Here is a 16,495-nt window from a genome sequence, read left to right as displayed (position 1 = left end):
CTATCGGGAAGCCAGCTCCTCTCACTCCTGCACCACCCCGTCCTCCTCCCGGACAGCTCGTTCACCTGTGGGCAGTCCTCGAAGCTATCCAGCATCAAGTGCCGAGGCGTACGCCCCCGTCCCACGCCGCCGCGAGCCGTTTCACGCGTCCCTCCCCCACCTCGCCATCCTCATCTGCCACCGCCGCTCGCCCGACATCACGGCCTCCAGGGCGCGCCACACCACCATGTACCTCATCCTGTCCGACCCTTCGACCTCGCCCGGGCTCCCCGTCAAGCAGTTCGACAGCCGCACCGCCGGGCGCCTCATCCTCGGCCGCGGAGCCAAGTCCGACTCGTCTGCCCTCGACCCGGCGAGCCCCAAGTTCCGCACGAGCGCGACCAAGGTCATGTCGTCGACGCACGCCCAGCTCCACTGGGAGAACGAGTACGCCTTCCTCACCGACCTCGGCGCGACCAACGGCACTTTCCTTGTGCGCGACGGCGACCAGCAGAAGCTCAAGCCCGACGTGCCGTACCGAGTGCGTCCCACGTCTCTCTGTCTCTCTCCGAGCTCTCTTCGTACTGACCGTGGTCCTCCTCCTCGGCGCGCAGCTTTTCTCGGACGACCGCATCATCTTTGGTCGCCCCGTCACGCAGCGCAGCCACGGCTCGTCGCCAGGTGCGTCACCTCTTCCTCGACGACCGCGCTCCAGCAGGGAACATACTGACTTCTTTCGAGGCCCGCAGTCGTCAGCCAGCCGCTCACGCTCGACGTCAAGCTGCAGCCGACGCCCGTCTTGAACGCCTCGCGCGAGCCGGGTCACGTCGGCGAGTCGCCCGTCCGCACTGCTCTCTCGCGCGGCAACACGGTCACCGAGGGCACGTGGCGGGTCGGCTCGCAAGAGTCGTCGATCAGCGACGACGAGCAGGAGGGCTCGCTCGACGCGTTCGGCGGTGACGACCAGGCGCAGCGGGTCAAGTCGTCGCGCAGGGTCTCGTTCGTCGGCCTGTCGCAGTCGTCCTCGCTCGACAGCAACGACATCGTCAACGCCGGCCAGCACGACGTCGAGATGACGAGCAGCCCGTCGTCGTCCAAGCGCGGCTTCGGCCTGTCGGAGGAGGACCTCCTCAGCAGCCGCGAGTCGTCGCCCGCCGTCGCCTCGTTCGCCCCGGGCCCCCTCTCCGAGCTCGACGAGCTCCAGATCGAGCCGACGGCGAGCGAGGACGCCGCCGTCGACACGGCGTCGGTCGAGCTCATGGCCATCACGTCGCGCTCGCACTCGCCGATGGACCTCGACAGCAACGTCGCGCGCTCCCCGCCCCTGTTCGACGCCGCCGCCAAGCTCGACAAGCTCATCTCGACCGGCCTGCCGTCGCCCGTCAGCCCCGAGTTCCAGCTCGTCGCGATCGCGTCGGCCGACGAGGACCAGGCGTACGTCGACGGCGACGAGGCCGACATGCCGCGCAGCACCAACCCGTCGCAGCGCAAGGTCGGCCGCACTCTCGTCTACTCGCCCGAGGTCCACTCGTCGGGCGCCACGTCGACGTCGTGCCCGCACCTCGCGAGCGCTGCGCCCGGCCCGCCCGAGCCCACCAGCTTCGGCGGGACCGCCAGGACGCCGTCGCCGCCTCAGCTCTCGCCCGCCCTGTTCGGCAACACGACCGAGCACACCCAGTCGGACAGCGCCATGGGCCGTCTCGACGACGCGTGGCTCGGGCCGGCCCAGCACGGCGGCGACCAGAACGACGAGGACGACCTCCTCAGCCAGGCCGCGAGCCAGCTCCCGTCGCCGACTCGCTCGCCCAAGGGGTTCGCGTCGGCGGCGTCCTTGATCGGCGACAGCCCCGAGGGCAGCGTCGAGCCGCTCGCGAGCGAGGCCATGTCGAGCTGCAAGGGCGAGGAGGACGACGGTCCCGAGCCGCCCATCTCGAGCTCGCCCGTCGGCAGACGCATCGCGACCTTCTTCGAGGAGCTCGACGACGAGGACGCCCTCATCCAGGCCGCCGAGCGCAGCGTCGAGCTCGAGTCGGACTCGGACAACCCGCCCGCCGCCGTCAAGGCCCCGGCCTCGCCCGTCGGCGAGCGCGTCGCCGCCTTCATCGAGGAGCTCGAGGAGCAGCACGCGCTCGTGTTCGAGGCCGAGCACACGCCGGACGACATCCGCGTCGAGTCGTACTCGGACGTCGAGTGGTCCGACCGCGGCGAGGACGACGCGCGCGAGCCCATGCCGTCGCGCTCGTCCCGCCCGATGATGAGCGACGATGACGACCATGACGACGACGACGACGAGCCGCAGCAGTCGTCGCAGGCCTTCGAGCCGTGCCAGCTCGACCAGGCCGCCATCGCCTCGTTGGCTCGCTCGCCCTACCTCAACACTATCCTCTCGAATCTCCTCGTCAGCCTCGAGGCCGGCCACGACCCTATCGCCAACGACGGCGTGAGCTCGCCCGAGCTCGCGCGCGACGCCGAGGCGCAGTCGCGCGCCGTCGACCTGAGCGAGGGCTCGGACGGCTCGGTCGAGGAGGAGAGTGACGGTGAGGAGGACGAGATGGACGATGACGATGACGATGACGACGAGGACATGAGTGAGGAGGAGGAGAGCGAGGAGGAGGAGGCGAGCGCGGTCGTCGAGATGAGCGAGGTCGAGGAGTCGACTGCCGACGCGCCGGCGGCCCTGGTCGCCACGCCCGTCGACGAGCCCGCCATGCCCCTGATTCGCCCGATCGGCCCCTCGTCGGACTACCTCTTTAAGGTCAAGCGCCTCTCGGCCCGCATCGTCGAGTCGGACGTGGACCCGGACCTCGACGAGGGCGACCAGGACCTCGACCAGGCCGACCTCGACCTCGACGAGGACGCGTTCGACGAGGAGGACGTCGACGCGCAGGAGATCGACCACCCGGATGGCTTTGACGACGACGGCGCCGAGTGGGAGGACGGCGTGAGCGAGAAGCTCGTCGTCGCGGCCGACCAGGCCGAGCAGTTCTGCACCATCGGTCCGTCCTCTGCTTCCTCCTCTTTTGTCGAGGCTCAGCACCGACTAATACGCGCCCCTGTGTCCTGCAGAGCCGGCCTCGCACGCCTTCGACAAGGTGTCCGACTCGACCATGTCGCCCAAGCCGACCTCGACCTCGCGCAAGCGCCGCCTGTCCGACACCGACCTCGATGGCGCCGACCCGATGCCGTCGCTCGTCAAGCACGTCGCCGACTTTGAGTCGCTCCCGATCGGCGTCCCCAAGTCGGCGCAGACCGACTTTACCTTCCCGGCCACGACTTCGACCTCGACCGTCGCTGTCGGCACCGAGCCGGCCGCCGTCGTCGCGCCGCTTCCGAAGCGCCGTCGCCTCGACCTGCCGTACAAGTCGTTCGCCCTCGGCCTCGTCACGGGCGTCGTCGGCGCCATCGCCGGCCTGAGCGCACTCGGCTCGGCGCTCGAGCCGCTCGAGTAGGCGCGCACCGCGCCTTCCCCTTTCCCCTGCCTCTCTCTCTCGTTTGTGTACCTTCCCTGCCTGCTGTCCCTTCTATGCACCCCTTCCCCCCTTTTGCCCGCCTTGCTGTAGCTGCCCCTCCCCCTCGTCACCGCTTGTCACCCCTCTCCTTTCCCTCGTCCCGGTTGTGCTCGTCCTCCTCGTCTCGCGCTTCAATCAGAGCCTTCTTCCGTGACCAAGCGTCCGCGCGAGCGACTCGAGCAAGCGCTCCCTCTCGCGTCCTCCCTGCCGAGAGTGCGCGGCCGGCGAATGTTTTGATCGAAACTGCGGTCGTCATGGTTCGCTCGAGAGAGTGCGCCCTGCGAGACGACCGCGCTCTTTCGCGCAGCGTCGCACGCTCTCGCTCGCTCGCGGAACCTTGCCCAGCCTTGGGCAAGCCTTGGGGTGCAAGCTCGCCAGCGAGAAAGCTCACGTTGCTCGTGCGTCGGCTCGCTCGGCTCCTCGACCTCGTCCACCCCTTGCCGGCTCGGATTCCATTCGTTTCCTTGCTCCCCGCACCTCTCCTCCGCACAGACATCCGAGCCACTGGCGCCGCTGTCGAGCTCTCTCTCTCTCTCTCTTCGCACCCGTCAAACTCGCACTCGGTTCGCCCGCACGTCCACCCTGGCCTCGACACCCCTCGCTTCGACTTGGCCGACATGTCCGCCGCGCAATCGCCGCTCGCGACCCAAAGCTCGTCGGCGCCTGTGCCCTTGAAGGGCCGTGACCCTTGGCCGTGGAGGTGCCGCCCTCTGTTCCCCTTCCCGCCGGTCAAAGACAGGTGCGTCCGCGCTTCGACCCCTCTCCTCCTCGTCGCAGCCGAGCTCTGATTCGTCAAATGAAGCAGCACCGCCTCTGCGCCGCAGACCATCACACTCGCACCCCTCCTGTCGACCATGTGCCGCCGCGGCAGCGCCGACTCGTTCGAATCGACCGCGCCCAGCGTGCGCGAGCCTCACGAACGGTCCGTCTCTCCTTTTCTCAACACTTGCCTCTCCTCCCCGCGCTCGATCTGACTTTCTCCTTTCGCCCCGTAGTAGCTGAGCGATACGTCGCTCCCGTCCTTCACTGCGTCGAGCGCGAGCCCATGCCGCCTCGCGCAGCTCACGACCCTTCTCGCTTTTTCTCCTTTTCGCGCCCCGAGGCCTGTTGTGATCATCCCCAAGCTTCTCTCGTCTCTTGTTGTACATCCTCCTGCATCTAGCGTCTCTCCTGTGCCCTGCCGTCGAGCTGAGAGCCGAAAGCGACGAGCAAAGTCGGGTCGAGAAGGTCGAAGACGACGACGACGGGCAGTCTCTCTCGCTCTCGAGAGCTGCAAAGGAGGGACAGAACAACTCGAGTTGCAAGGAGAAGCGTAGTGGGACAATACACGAGAGGGAACGAGGCTTGAAAGCGTGAGAGAGTGGTACAGTCGGGACGGCGCCTGCGGGTCGAGTCGAGGTCAGGACTCGGTTCTCGAAAGAGAGGACGAGAGGAAAGACTGCGACGCACACTCAGTCCCTCAGTCGTCGTCGTCGTCGTCGAGGAGGTCGATGACCATCCTGCCGTTCTCCATCTTGGTCTTGCCGATCGGCTCGCCCTTGACGAACGCCGGCTTGACGTCCTCGTCGCCGCCGTTCTCGCGCTTGACGGCGCCGCTTGTGCTCGCGCCCGCGCCGGTACGGTACTGCGAGTTCTCCTCCTCGAGGCGGGCGATCTTGGCGCGCATCTCCTGCAGCTCCTGGTCGCGCGAGGTCGAGCTCGACTCGGACGTCGACTGGCGGCGCTTCTTGCCGCTCGCCGACGACGACGACGTGCTGGCCGCGGCGGCGGCGTTGGCGTTCGAGGTCGAGGCGACGGCGGGCTGGAGAGGAGGGGAACGGCGAGCGAGCGATGGCGAGGCGGGCTCGGCTGCAGCTGGAAGGGCGGGGTCCGTGCGTCAGGGTCGGCGAGGTGGACGAGGGAGGAAGGGGAGGGCGGGACGCACGCTCGACTATCTTGTCGATCTCGAGGAGGTCCCTCGAGCGGTACTTGAATTCGAGCGTGTAGTAGGGCGAGGCGGGGCGGTCGATCCACTTGTACTCCTCGTAGAGCCGGGCCCTCGGCTTGAGCTGGGGTCTCGCCGAATCTGTCAAGACGCGAGAGAGTGTCAGTATGTCCGATCATAACGTCGAGCACATGCAGGACCGGCAGCTCACGCGGTCGAGTGCGACATCGAGGCTTTCTTGCTGCGCTCGTCGACGACCTGCGCCGAGACGAGAAGGTGAGAGTTCAGGGAGAGTACGGTACGAGAAAGACCAGGAATAGAGACGCACAGGTTGCTTGCGCTCTCCGCCACTGCCCCGTCTGGGGCACATCTTGCCGTTCATGGTGATGCGGTGAAAGTCGATGCTGACCGCCCCGAGCGCCTTGATCACGTTCTCGGTCGCTGTCGCCGCATCTGGGTCGTCCGTGAGCGCGATCTGGGGGAACATGAACGGGCGGACATGCTCGGGCGAAACGCGGACGCCGTCGCAGATCCAGGTAGATTTGTCGCCGAGCTGCAGCGTGTGGCACCGTGCACTGTGCGCAGGACTTGTCAGGGCTCGCCTAGGACATGAGAGTAGACGGACGTACAACAGGCCGTCGACGTAGACCGAGGCTCTGACAGCGCTTGGCAAGACGAATCGACGAAACTTGACCGTGTACTCCTTGCCCTCGACGGCCTCGATGAAGCAGGTCGTCTTGCGCTCGCTGTGCTCGACCTTGTAGATCTCAACAGGCTTGCCGTCGATGCTGATCTGGCCCTCGAAGTAGCCATTTGGGTCGACGCTGCGAGGGGACGGTCGAGGTCAGCGAGTTCGTCGAGAGGGAGAGAACGGTCAAGGACGCACAGCTTGGTGAGGGGCGGTGCGCCGGGCACAGCTACGGGAGCCATCTTACTGGCTGTGTCGACCGCTGCAGTATATCGATCTGTTGCGAGGGCGAGGAGAGGACGCGTCGAGGAGGTTGGACGAGGAGGGGGAGGAGGGTCAGTTCAGGCTCGTGCTGCCGCGAGTGGCTGTGGAGCGCGGTCCATCTCGTCCACAGTGCTCGTCTGCGCGTTCCAACTGCACTCCCGCCTGCCCGCCGCGCCGCGGTGGGGTCGTTCCGTCCTCATCTTCCCCGAGCTCCTCCGCACCCTCGCCACGACAGGAGGAGAACACGAGGACGCACCAGGACCGTGTCGAGATGCGCAGATACACCGATGAAGCCGACCGAGTCACGCGCGTAGATGGACCGAGATGAGGAGAGCGAGCGCGAGCAGACGAGGCGAGAGGAGGAGCGCGGGCGAGGCAGCTCGTTCCTCTCAGCGCACGACAGCTTGATCTGGCAAAGCAAAGGTACAGAGGGACTGCTACAGAAGTCACAACAAGCGGCGCGGTCCAGCCGCACAACACCCACCTCCTCCCCCTCGCACGCTCAGCCCTCGCCGACGACAACGTCGAGCCTGCCGCCGCACTTGCCGCCAGCGGCACGGTCGCGAGCAGTGTCGAGCGCACCTACGAGTCGACGAGGACGATCAGGGACCCGCGCAGGGAAGCGAGAGAGAGGGAGGAGAGAGAAAGAGGGACGCACACTCCCAGTCGTCCTCGTCGAGGATCGAGACGAGGCCGCCGTCCGAGTCGCGGTACCTGTGGCAGACGCAGAGTATGAGCAGTGTGACGCTGAAGGCGTCGAGAGGGTCGAGGGGAAGCGCGACACGCACTTGCTGGGCAGGTTCGACTCGCTGCCGAACTTGCGGCGGACGCGCTCGACAAACTCGCCGAGAGCAGCGTCGGCAGGGATGTTCTGCGTGTCGTGAAAGGTCAGTATCGTCGTCAATGACAAAAAGAGAAGCGAGAGGGGACGCACAAGAGCCCTCGTCTCGCCCTGGTACTGCAGCTTGACGCGAATCTTGGCCGCCGTCGCGAGCGCCTCCTGCTCCCTCGCCGGGCCCGAGCCGCCCGAGCCCGCCTCGCCCCTCTGCTGCGCCCCCTCGAGCTGCATCGCCGTTCTCATCTCGCTCGCGAGCATCTCGATCGCGCCCATCCTGCGCGACGGGTCCCTCGCGCCGCCCGCGAGCGACGGCACCTGCAGCTCGACCGCGCCCGAGCCCGCCGCCGCCGCGCTCGAGCTTGCGACCGAGGCGTAGCGCGCGAGCGTAAAAGGCTCGACACCGCCGAGGTCGCTCTCGCCATCCTCGGCGACGTAGGCGAGCGACGACGGGCTGACCTGCTGCGGCGCCGTCTCGTCGACGACGTCGTCAGGCGTGGTCGCAGGGGCACGCGGAGTCGTCGGCAGGGCGGACGGGCTGCTCGCGGAGCGCTCGTGCTTCGACCGCTGGCCCTGGGCCCACGAGGCGACGCGCTCGGGCGCCTGGCCCGACGGCGACGGCTGCTCACCCTGCGACGGCGGGACGGGGTGCGAGGGGCGCGGCACGTCGAGGAGCGTCGAGAGAGGCGCGATCGGGGCGGGCTTGCGGCCGCGTCGGGCGCTGAGCGAGGGCGTGAGGGCGGACGAGGGGAGAGGGAGCGAGTGGAGGTTGTCGGTGGGACGAGGAGGGCGCGACGGGACGTAGAAGCCGTCGTTGCGGAGAGGGGTGGTGCGCTCGGGGTAGCGCTGGGTGCGCGAGCCGTTGAGGCTCGACGAGTTGGAGCGGGCGTGGAGGAGGCCCTTGGGCGGCGGCGGAAAGACCTGCTCCTCCTGGGCGCTCGCGGTCGACGAGGGCGGCGTCGGCAGCCCGGACGGCTTGATGCGACCGCTCGTTGCCGTCGACCGGCTGCGCGAGACGGTCGTCGTGACCGTCAAGGCCGAGGGCGCCCTCGCCGTCTGCGACCTTCCCAAACTCGCGCCGCCGCCCTCGCCCCTCGCCGCCGACGCAGGCGACCCGCGCTCGTACGTCGGCGCACGCTCGAGTCGCCCATCGCCCGTGTTGCTCCTCCTCGGGCGCCCTCCCGGCTTGGCCACCTGGACGAAGCCGTCTGGCGGAGCGACGCCCGCCGTCGCCGCGAGCTTCTTGGCGCCGCCGAAGCCGATGAAGAGGTCGGTCGAGTTGGTCGCCGCGATGACGGTCGCCTTGCCGAGGTAGTCGCGCGTCTCGAGGTTCTGCAGCTTGGTGTTGGCGGGGCGAAACAGGATGCCGACCGGGATCGAGAAGACGGTGTAGCCCTGCGGCGCGAGGCGGGATTGTCGGCGATCGTTCGAGGACACAGGAGGAAGACGAAGAGGACGAGGACACACGACGGCTTGGTCGGCGCATGCCTCGTCGATCACGTCGTGCTCGCCCGTCTGCTTGTCCTCCTTGGCGGCCGCGAGGTCGAGCATGCCCTCGTCGAGGCGTCCCTGCGGTCGTGCTGCGTGAGCTCGAGTCGATGAAGTAGACAGGAGAAAGAGAGACATGAGACGCACCATGTAGATGAGGGCGAGCCCTCGGTTGAAGCGGACCTCGCAGGAAAAGAGCTTGAAGTCGAGGCCGAGTCTGCGCTCGAGACGTGAGTTCAGGGCGCTCGAAAGAAGAAGTGAGAGGAGACGCACTGCTCGTAGTCGATGGTGTGGTTCTCACGGAACAGCTGCGGGCGCGAGGCGGCGAGTGAGCTCGCGCCGGTCGTCCTGGACGAGGAGAGCGAGATGAGGGGACGCACCGCCAGCGCGTCCGAGAAGTCACGCCGCGCCGCCTCGTACCGGCCGAGGAGGAACTGCGACACGCCCGACTGAAAGTAGGCGATGGCGAGGAAGTTGTCGAGCGCGATCGCGCGGTCGAACAGGGCGACGGCTCGGTCGTGCTCGCCGCCGATGGCGTGGATGAGCGCCATGTTGAAGACGACCTTGGACGTGTCCGAGATCTCCTGCAGAGAGTCTTGGAGGTGTCAGTAGGCTCCTCGATGAGAGGGACGAGGCGTGGGCGACGAGAGAGATGAGGAACCACGACTCGCCTCGAAGCGAGCGAGCGCCAGGGCATGGTCGCCGGCCTCGAACGCCTGGAGCGCACTCTGCCATACCTGCAGCTCCTGCTTGAGCGACATGGCGGCCTCTGGCGGCGCGAGGTGGAGCTGACGACGGGCGCCGACGAGTTGAGCGAGGGAGGGCGCGTGGAAGGCGCGAGGACGACAAGCCCGCCTGCGGGTGCCGTGACGAGGCTCGCGTGTGCGACAGGCGAGCAGGCGAGAGCGAGCGGCGGCTGCTCGTGCTGCTGCGGCGGCGAGACGGCGCGAGCGGAAGGGAGAGCAAGGTGGTCGCGTCGAATCTCGCGCTCGACGGCGTCGCTCAAGCCTCGCGAGCTTGCGGTGCTGTGCAGTAGGGGCTCTCGATGGTGCCCTCGTGCGCCCTTGCAAACGGACTGAGGCCTGGGAGAGAGAGGTGGACGACGAACAGAGTTGCAGGGTCAGCTCGCTCCCTCCTCCTCGGCTCGACCCGCCTCCAGCTCGACCGCTCGCCATACCGCCGCACGAGGATCCACCGCACACGAGAGAGAGAGACAAGGAAGGGGGAATTGTCAGGACTGCCGTCCCGCTCCGCTCCCCCTCGCGCCGTGCCCTTGCGAGGCGACGACGGAGTGCGACCGGGAGCGAAGCATCGGGCGCTGAGACGTCCGAGCCACTATCGAGCCGGCAAGGATCGAGGGTTGCTCTGGTCGACCAAGGACAGTGAACGCTTCGCGGGCCCGAGGAATTCCTGCGCCTCGAGAACGAGGGCGCGAGGTGCTTGGGGGTTCACTAACACGGATGTAGCTGCGCGTGGGAGGGGGGGCATGGTCAGCTTGTGTGCGTAGGGCGCTGGAAAAGGAGAGGGGAAGGGGACGCACGCCGACGGAAATGCCGCACGAAGGAGAAAGAGAGGGCGGCCGCTCGCGCGCTCCTTTTGGCCTCGACCGCGAGCTTGGATGTCTCTCACTTTCTCCTCCTCGCTGCATGCACTCTGTGCGCCTCTCTGCAACCTGACACGGACGAGAAAACAGTCGAGGAAAGACCAATGGCATTGCGAGACGGGCGACGAGAGAGGCACAGCCTCGAGTCGGCGCGCATCCTCCTTCCTCGCGCGAGCCGACGACAGCCGCGCTCAGAGGCCGGCGAGGCGCATCATGAGGGTCACTGCGCACGAGAGAGAGAGAGTCAGTGAGGCTCTCGGGAAGGCAGAGAAAGAGAGAGACGCACTGTTCTCGTCCTTGAGCGACAGGACCTCGTGGTTGAGCTCCCTGTTCGTCTTGCGCAGGTGCTCGACGAGGAGCCGCACCGGGCCCGACACGCCGACGCCGTTGACCGCTGCTGCGCCCTGCGCAGACATGGCCGACGGCGCCGGGCTGCCGAACGAGGGCATGCCGGGCGCAGAGACGAACGACTGCGAGACGGGCGTGCCGGCGGTCGAGCGGTCTGCGGGCGAGCGCTCAGGGTGAGTGACTGTGGGCTACGTGGTCGAGAGAGAAGGAGAGAAAGGACGCACCGATGAAGGAGCTGCCGTGGCCGTTGAACTGGGCGCCGACCGCCTTCGAGTGCTGCTGCTGCTGCTGCTGCTGCGGCGTGTCCCACGGGCCCGACGACGCGAACACGCCCGACGACGACCCGCCGTGGACGTTCTCGCGCGCGACGAGCTCGCCCCGGAGCGTCGTGCGCTCCTTCTCGAGCTCGGCGACCTGGCGCACGAGGCCGGCCATGCGCTCGCGCTCGGCGTCGAGCTCGCGCGCGCGCTGCATGGCGAGCGTCGCCTGCGAGCCGAGCTCGACCTCGAGGCGGTGGCGCTCGGCGTCCCACTGGCTCGAGTCGGTCGCGCGCGACGAGCGCAGCTGCTCGAGCGCGGCGCGGTGCGAGGCCGCCTCGGTGAGGGCCTCCTCGGCCATGCGCGTTTGCGACGCGAGCTCGGCCTCGAGGCGGGCGCGCTCCTTCTCGAGGTGCTCGACGACGGCCTGCTTCTGCTGCTGCTGGGCCCAGGGAAGGTCCTCGCCCTTGTCGCCGCCGCCGCCGCCGCCGCTGCTGTCGGCGCGCACGGGCTTCTTCTTCTCGGGCGTCGATGGGGCGCCGAGGGCCGGGCTCGCCGAGCGGGACGCCGCACGCGACATGGGCTTGGACACGCGCGCCTCGTTCTTGTCGGCGGCGGCGCGGGCGGCGTTGACCTCGTCGCGGTACCGGTCGCGCTCCTCCTCGAGGAGCTCGAGCTCCTTGATCTTGCTGTCCATCTGGCGCACGTGCTCCTCCTCCTTGATGCGCGCCGTCTCGACGAGCTCCTCGACCTGGGGCGGAAGAAGGCGAGGTCGCTCTGGTGCTTGTTGCGCTCCTTGTCGAGCGTGCGCGTGCCCGACACGTCGCTCGGCGTCACGGCGCCGGATCCGCCGCCCGACGACGACTCGAGGGCCTTGATGCGCGACACGAGCTGGTTCATCGTCGCCTCGTGCTCGGCCTTGGTGCGGTCCTGGCGCTCGACGAGACGCGCGAGGCTCGACTCGGCCTCGTGGCGCTCCTGCTCGATCTGGGCGAGCTCGTTCGAGTGGTCGGTGACGAGCTTCTGGTTGTCGGCGAGCGCCTCGTCGGCGCGGCGCTTCTGGCGGTCGACCTCGTGCTTGAGCTTGGTGCGCTCCTTCTCGAGGTCGGTCGCCTCCTTGTCCTTGCGGCCCTTGACCTGGATGAGCTCGTCGTTGCGCTCCTGCGCGTCGCGCTCGGCGAGCAGCGTCTTGCTCTTCTGCTTGGCGACCTCGTCCTCGAGACGCTGGCGGTCGGCCTCGAGCGTGCTGATCTCGTCCGACTTGGCCTTGACGGCCTGCTGCAGCTCGTCGACCTTGGTCCCGAGCGCCTCGATCGCCGACTCCAGGTTCTTGATCTCGGCACGGTCCTCGGCAGTCGGCGCCGGCGGAGCGGGCTTGGGCTCCTCCTTGGGCGGTGGCGGGGTCGCCGGCTTGGGCGGTGCGGGTGCGGGTGCGGGTGCGGGTGCGGGCGCTGGAGGTGGAGGCGCCATGGCGAGCGCCTGCATGTGCTCCTTGAGGTTCTGCGGACCGGCGCCGGGAGCGGGCCACGCGACGCCGTCCTTGACGAGCTTGTCGGCGTCGGCCTCGGTGATGCGGAGGAACTCGATCATGGCGAAGAAGCGCTTGGCGATCTTCCTGCGGACGAGAACGAGCCGTCGGTCAGTGCGTGTCGAGAGGATGCAGGAGGGGTGGGGGACGCACTCGGCTGCGACGACCTTGCCCTCGAGACCCTTGTCCTCGAGCTGAACGATGCGCTCTTGAGCGGCTTGAAGGCTGTTCTCGAGCTCGAGCGCCTTGGTGACGAACCTGGGTGAGGAGGAGGAGGGCAGGGCAGAAGAATCAGTTCTCGGCGGACCGCTGTGCGAGAGGCGAGAGAGGACGACCCAGACGCACTTGTTCTTGCCCGCCTCAGAAAACTGGCCGCGGTTGGACGCCTCCCACACCGTGATGAGCTCCTCCCGCATGCGCTCGGCGCGCTCCTCGGCGTGCTTGAGCTGGCGGGTGCGACGTTGAGTCTCGCGGTCCTTGAGCTCCTCGACCTCGGCCTGCAGCACGACCGAGAGTGAGTGAGTGCACGAGGGGCGGACAGAGAGCGGGCGAGAGGCGGCGCACGAGCTTGGTCTTGAGGTCGGCGAGGCCGGCGACAGCTTTAGAGGCGTCCTGCACGCGAGAGAACTGCGTGAGCGCCGCTCCCCGGCGAGTCGAACGAGAGAGAAGAGGAAGAGAGCGCACCTGCTGCATCGTCGAGCATCGACGCTCCATCTCCTTGACCCTCTCCTCGCGCGCCGCCATCTCCTCGTTGCCGCTCCCGGCGCCCGCGGCCGCCTCGGCCGTGCGCTCGTCGGCTTGAGCGAGCCGGGTTTGAAGCGCCTTGATCTCCTTCTCGAGAGCCGTCGCGCGCTCCGTCTCCTTGCGCAGGACGGCTTGAGGAGCGCCAGGTCAACCGGCGAGGACGTCGTCGCGCTCCTTGACGGCCGTGTCGCGCTCGCCGGCGGCGGCGACGAGGGCCGCCTCGGATTCTGCGAGCTGCGAGACGAGGGTGGGCGAGAGGTCAGGTCCCTTCGCCCTGCTGCACTTGCTGGACGAAGGAGGAAGAGAGGGAGAGGAGGACGGACCGTGACGCGGAGGTCGGCGAGTTCCTTCTGGAGCTCCTTCATGGCTCCACCGCCGCCCTTGGCCATGGTGGCCTCGCGCTGCGCCTCCTCGAGCTGCTGCTGGAGCTCTTGAAGCTGGTGCTGATGGTCCTGGTGCTCGCGGTCTAGGCGACGCTCGGCGAGACGGCCGGTCTGGAGCAGGGCCGCCTTGTCGCGTCGACCGCGTAGCTGCTCCTTGGCCGTCATGGTGGTCTTGCCCGACATGGTGCTGGGCGGAGGGTGGGAGGTGGGGTCGAGAACACGACGTGCGATGAGGATGCGGGTGGTCGAGGTGGACGCGGGCGAGGCCGGGGGAGGCGCGCTGTCGGTCGCGAGGGGTGTAGAGGGTGCAGACAAGGGCTGCAAGCTGTGCGCACTGCCTCTGGCGGGGAGAGGGTCGCGCTGGTGGGGGAGCGAGAGCGCGAACCACTTTCGCCTCGCCAAGTCGCCCGACCGCTCTCACACGCGGGCTGCGACGCTGCGAAACTGCTCAGGCTGCTCTCCCAGCAAGCAGACACGTCCCGCCGACGAGCGACGCTCGCCCGTGTCATGCTCGCTTCGCTCTCCTTTCGCAATTTGCTCGCGGCAGCTCTCGGAGAGCAGCTCGAGTCGCTCGCTCGGTGCGGCGACATCGACAAGAGCACGACGTGTTGCACGCCAAGCGGGAGGTCCAGCTCCATCGCGCCGCGCTCGAGCGAGGGCCAGCCTCTTCGACCTCCTCCTGCTCCTCCTCCTCTCTCCTCGCCCGCCCGCCGTCGCCGCCGCTACCGCGCCGACACGCTGCCGCACCGACGGCCGCGTCGCGCGCTACGCGAGCGAGACGATCTCGGCGCTGAGCTGGACGAGGCCCGTCGCGACACTGTCGAAGCGGCGCTCGCAGCTCGCGAGGATGGCCATGGCCTCGGCGTGCAGCGCGCTCGACGACGACGGCGTGTGCGCCTCGGGCTCATCTTGAGGGACGTCGAAAGGGCCTGCGGGACGAGGCGAGGTGTGTGAGTGAGGGCGCGTTGGCTCGGCGACGGCGCAAGAGGAGCGAGTCGGGGACGCACCTGCGAGGCCGGCGCCGACGATGGCCTGCTCGAGCGCGCTGATCTTGCGCTGGGCCTGGTCGACAGCGAGCGCCTTCTCGGCGCGGAGCGTGACGACGTGGCGCTCGAGCTCGACGACGGCCGTCGACTCGACTTGCGCCCAGCCCAAGTCGCTCGACTCGGGCTCGCCGACGGCGTGCACAGCGGCCGCCTGGACCGTGTCGGCTTGAGGCGCCACCTTGCGCTTCTTGCGCCCGTGCTGCTCGGTCTTGTGCGCCGCGATGATGCCGCTGAGGCGCGCGAGCTCCTTCGACTGGGCCGCGAGGCGCGAGCGCGCGGCGTCGAGCTCCTTGAGGCGCGGCATGGTCGACGCACGCTTGCGCTCGAGCTCCTCGGTGACCTCGGCGAGCTGCTCCTCCATGTTCTCCAGCTCGCACTGGGCACCTTCATTCTCCTCGCGCCTGTTCTCGCCGAAAAAGTCAGTGGGGAGGAACCGAGACGAGGCGATCGTGGAAGAGGAGGTGGACGCACAAGCTTTGCTCGACGGCGGCATGCGCAATCTGGGCGTTGCGGACGGCTGCGTCGGCCTCGAGGCGCAGGCGGGCGAACTTGGCGTCCGTCTCCCGTATGATGTCCTTGACGCGCAGCTCCCACGCCTCCTCCCGCGCCCGCAGCTGCGCCTCGAAGTGGCGCTGGTCGCCCTTGACGCCGTTGGCGACAGCTCGAGCACGGGCGAGCTCGCCCTCGAGGGCGTGAACGCGCTGGGCCGACGAGGAAAGGCGGTCCTTGAGGCGCTGGCCCTCAAGCTCGGCGTCGTCCTCGGCCTGCTTCTGCTCGTCGACGACCAACGTCAAGAGAGGCACAGGAGAGGGGAGAGAGAGCGTGGGACGCACGCGTTGGGCCCGCTCAAGCTTGACCTGCGCCGCAAGCTTCGTCTTCTCCTGCGCGCGAGCGAGACGAGGGCGGGGTCAGTCCAGAAAGCGGTGGCGCCGACCCTTGCCGAGAGTATGAGAGACGTGGACACACCTGCGCGAGCATCTCGACCTCGTACTGGGCGATGCGGACCTCCTCCTTGAGCCCCTCGCGCTCGGCCGCCGCCAGCCCCGGTCCCGCGCCCGGCCCCCTCAGCTTGACCTCGTTCTGCGCCTGCTTGACGCGGCGCTCGAGCTCGACGACCTGCTTCTCGAGCGAGGTGCGATGGTACTGGGAGGCGGCGAGCTCGTTGGTGACGCGGTCGAGGTCGGGTGAAGGTGAGGAGGCGGAGGGAGGGATGGATGTGGGGGTCGAGCCGGCGATGTCGCGCTCCTTCTCGAGCGTGTCGACCTGCAAGAGACTGATTTCAGCTCGTGGGGCGAGGAGAGACAGAGAGGACGGAGAGACGGACCTTGGCCCGAATCGCTGACCTCCTTGCGCAGCGCCTTGGCGGCGAGTCCTCCATCGGTGCGAGCGAGCGCCTGGTTGACTGCTTCTGCCGAGCCCTGCGCCTTTGCCGCCGCGAGCTGCTCCTCGAGCTGGGCGACCGTGACCTTCAATGCTTCGACCTCGCGATCTGTCCTGCGGCTCATCAGGCGCCCGGCCGAGACGAGGGTGGCCTTGTCCTTTCCATCGCGAGGAACGAGATCGCGGCGCCCAGTGGGGGCAGCCATAGCGAGCGACGCTGGAGCGGGTGGGGAGAAGGGGAGAAGGACGAGGAGGGACGGCTCTCGGTCGACGCGAGCGGAGGCGGTGCAAGTCCGTTCGTGCGCCGCCGCCGGTCGCGGAATTTGCGCTTCTCCCTTCTTGCTTCTCTCAGGCGGTTTGCAGAGTGCGGCAGCTCGAGAGCGTCCGTTCGACGAGAACAAAGGGAAGCGCGACAAAGGCTCGCTCGCTTTCATGCGCATCTCGCTCTCAACTGCGCTCGCGCCGACCGTCCTCGCCAGCTCACGCATGGAAGCGGGCAAAGGCACTGAAGGTACATGC

The 16,495-nt window shown here is 68.2% G+C and overlaps 6 protein-coding genes across 6 annotated transcripts; 2 read left to right on the top strand and 4 right to left on the bottom strand.

Annotated features, from left to right (window-relative positions):
* Window positions 1-226: 226 nt before the first annotated feature.
* RHOBADRAFT_50762 (uncharacterized protein) lies at window positions 227-3,641 on the top strand (the record flags this gene model as incomplete). The annotated part of the gene is made up of 4 exons (XM_018415483.1): window positions 227-520; window positions 594-660; window positions 729-2,975; window positions 3,046-3,641. 4 exons carry the CDS (start codon window positions 227-229, stop codon window positions 3,426-3,428), a joined length of 2,991 nt encoding a protein of 996 aa, XP_018274325.1. The 3' UTR covers window positions 3,429-3,641.
* A 428-nt stretch (window positions 3,642-4,069) lies between these two features.
* RHOBADRAFT_65889 (uncharacterized protein) lies at window positions 4,070-4,668 on the top strand. Its single transcript, XM_018418808.1, has 3 exons — window positions 4,070-4,227; window positions 4,291-4,410; window positions 4,484-4,668. Exons 1-3 carry the CDS (start codon window positions 4,106-4,108, stop codon window positions 4,488-4,490), a joined length of 249 nt encoding a protein of 82 aa, XP_018274324.1. The 5' UTR covers window positions 4,070-4,105; the 3' UTR covers window positions 4,491-4,668.
* Window positions 4,669-4,947: 279 nt separating this feature from the next.
* Window positions 4,948-6,648, bottom strand: RHOBADRAFT_50761 (uncharacterized protein; the record flags this gene model as incomplete). Its single annotated transcript, XM_018415482.1, has 7 exons — window positions 6,621-6,648; window positions 6,299-6,377; window positions 6,042-6,236; window positions 5,741-5,987; window positions 5,624-5,670; window positions 5,413-5,543; window positions 4,948-5,336 (listed from the first exon to the last, which is right to left on the bottom strand). Exons 2-7 carry the CDS (start codon window positions 6,340-6,342, stop codon window positions 4,948-4,950), a joined length of 1,053 nt encoding a protein of 350 aa, XP_018274323.1. The 5' UTR covers window positions 6,343-6,377; window positions 6,621-6,648.
* A 1,787-nt stretch (window positions 6,649-8,435) lies between these two features.
* Window positions 8,436-9,268, bottom strand: RHOBADRAFT_8448 (uncharacterized protein; the record flags this gene model as incomplete). The annotated part of the gene is made up of 4 exons (XM_018419220.1): window positions 8,436-8,594; window positions 8,667-8,768; window positions 8,835-8,909; window positions 9,068-9,268. Coding segments are annotated over 4 exons (537 nt in total), but the record flags the coding sequence as incomplete, so codon positions are not given.
* Window positions 9,269-10,379: 1,111 nt separating this feature from the next.
* On the bottom strand, window positions 10,380-13,733 carry RHOBADRAFT_50759 (uncharacterized protein; the record flags this gene model as incomplete). Its single annotated transcript, XM_018415481.1, has 10 exons — window positions 10,380-10,513; window positions 10,577-10,792; window positions 10,863-11,646; window positions 11,718-12,510; window positions 12,577-12,681; window positions 12,769-12,920; window positions 12,988-13,035; window positions 13,108-13,257; window positions 13,330-13,401; window positions 13,491-13,733. The coding sequence occupies 10 exons, from the start codon at window positions 13,731-13,733 to the stop codon at window positions 10,482-10,484; spliced, it is 2,595 nt and encodes an 864-aa protein (XP_018274321.1). The 3' UTR covers window positions 10,380-10,481.
* Window positions 13,734-14,265: 532 nt separating this feature from the next.
* RHOBADRAFT_50758 (uncharacterized protein) lies at window positions 14,266-16,182 on the bottom strand (the record flags this gene model as incomplete). The annotated part of the gene is made up of 6 exons (XM_018415480.1): window positions 14,266-14,479; window positions 14,558-14,997; window positions 15,068-15,366; window positions 15,430-15,477; window positions 15,563-15,859; window positions 15,940-16,182. 6 exons carry the CDS (start codon window positions 16,180-16,182, stop codon window positions 14,316-14,318), a joined length of 1,491 nt encoding a protein of 496 aa, XP_018274320.1. The 3' UTR covers window positions 14,266-14,315.
* Between the last annotated feature and the right edge of the window lie 313 nt (window positions 16,183-16,495).

The sequence above is a fragment of the Rhodotorula graminis genome (assembly GCF_001329695.1).
Source record: "Rhodotorula graminis WP1 unplaced genomic scaffold RHOBAscaffold_1, whole genome shotgun sequence".
Lineage (NCBI taxonomy): Eukaryota > Fungi > Basidiomycota > Microbotryomycetes > Sporidiobolales > Sporidiobolaceae > Rhodotorula > Rhodotorula graminis.
This window is presented reverse-complemented; position numbering and strand designations above follow the sequence as displayed.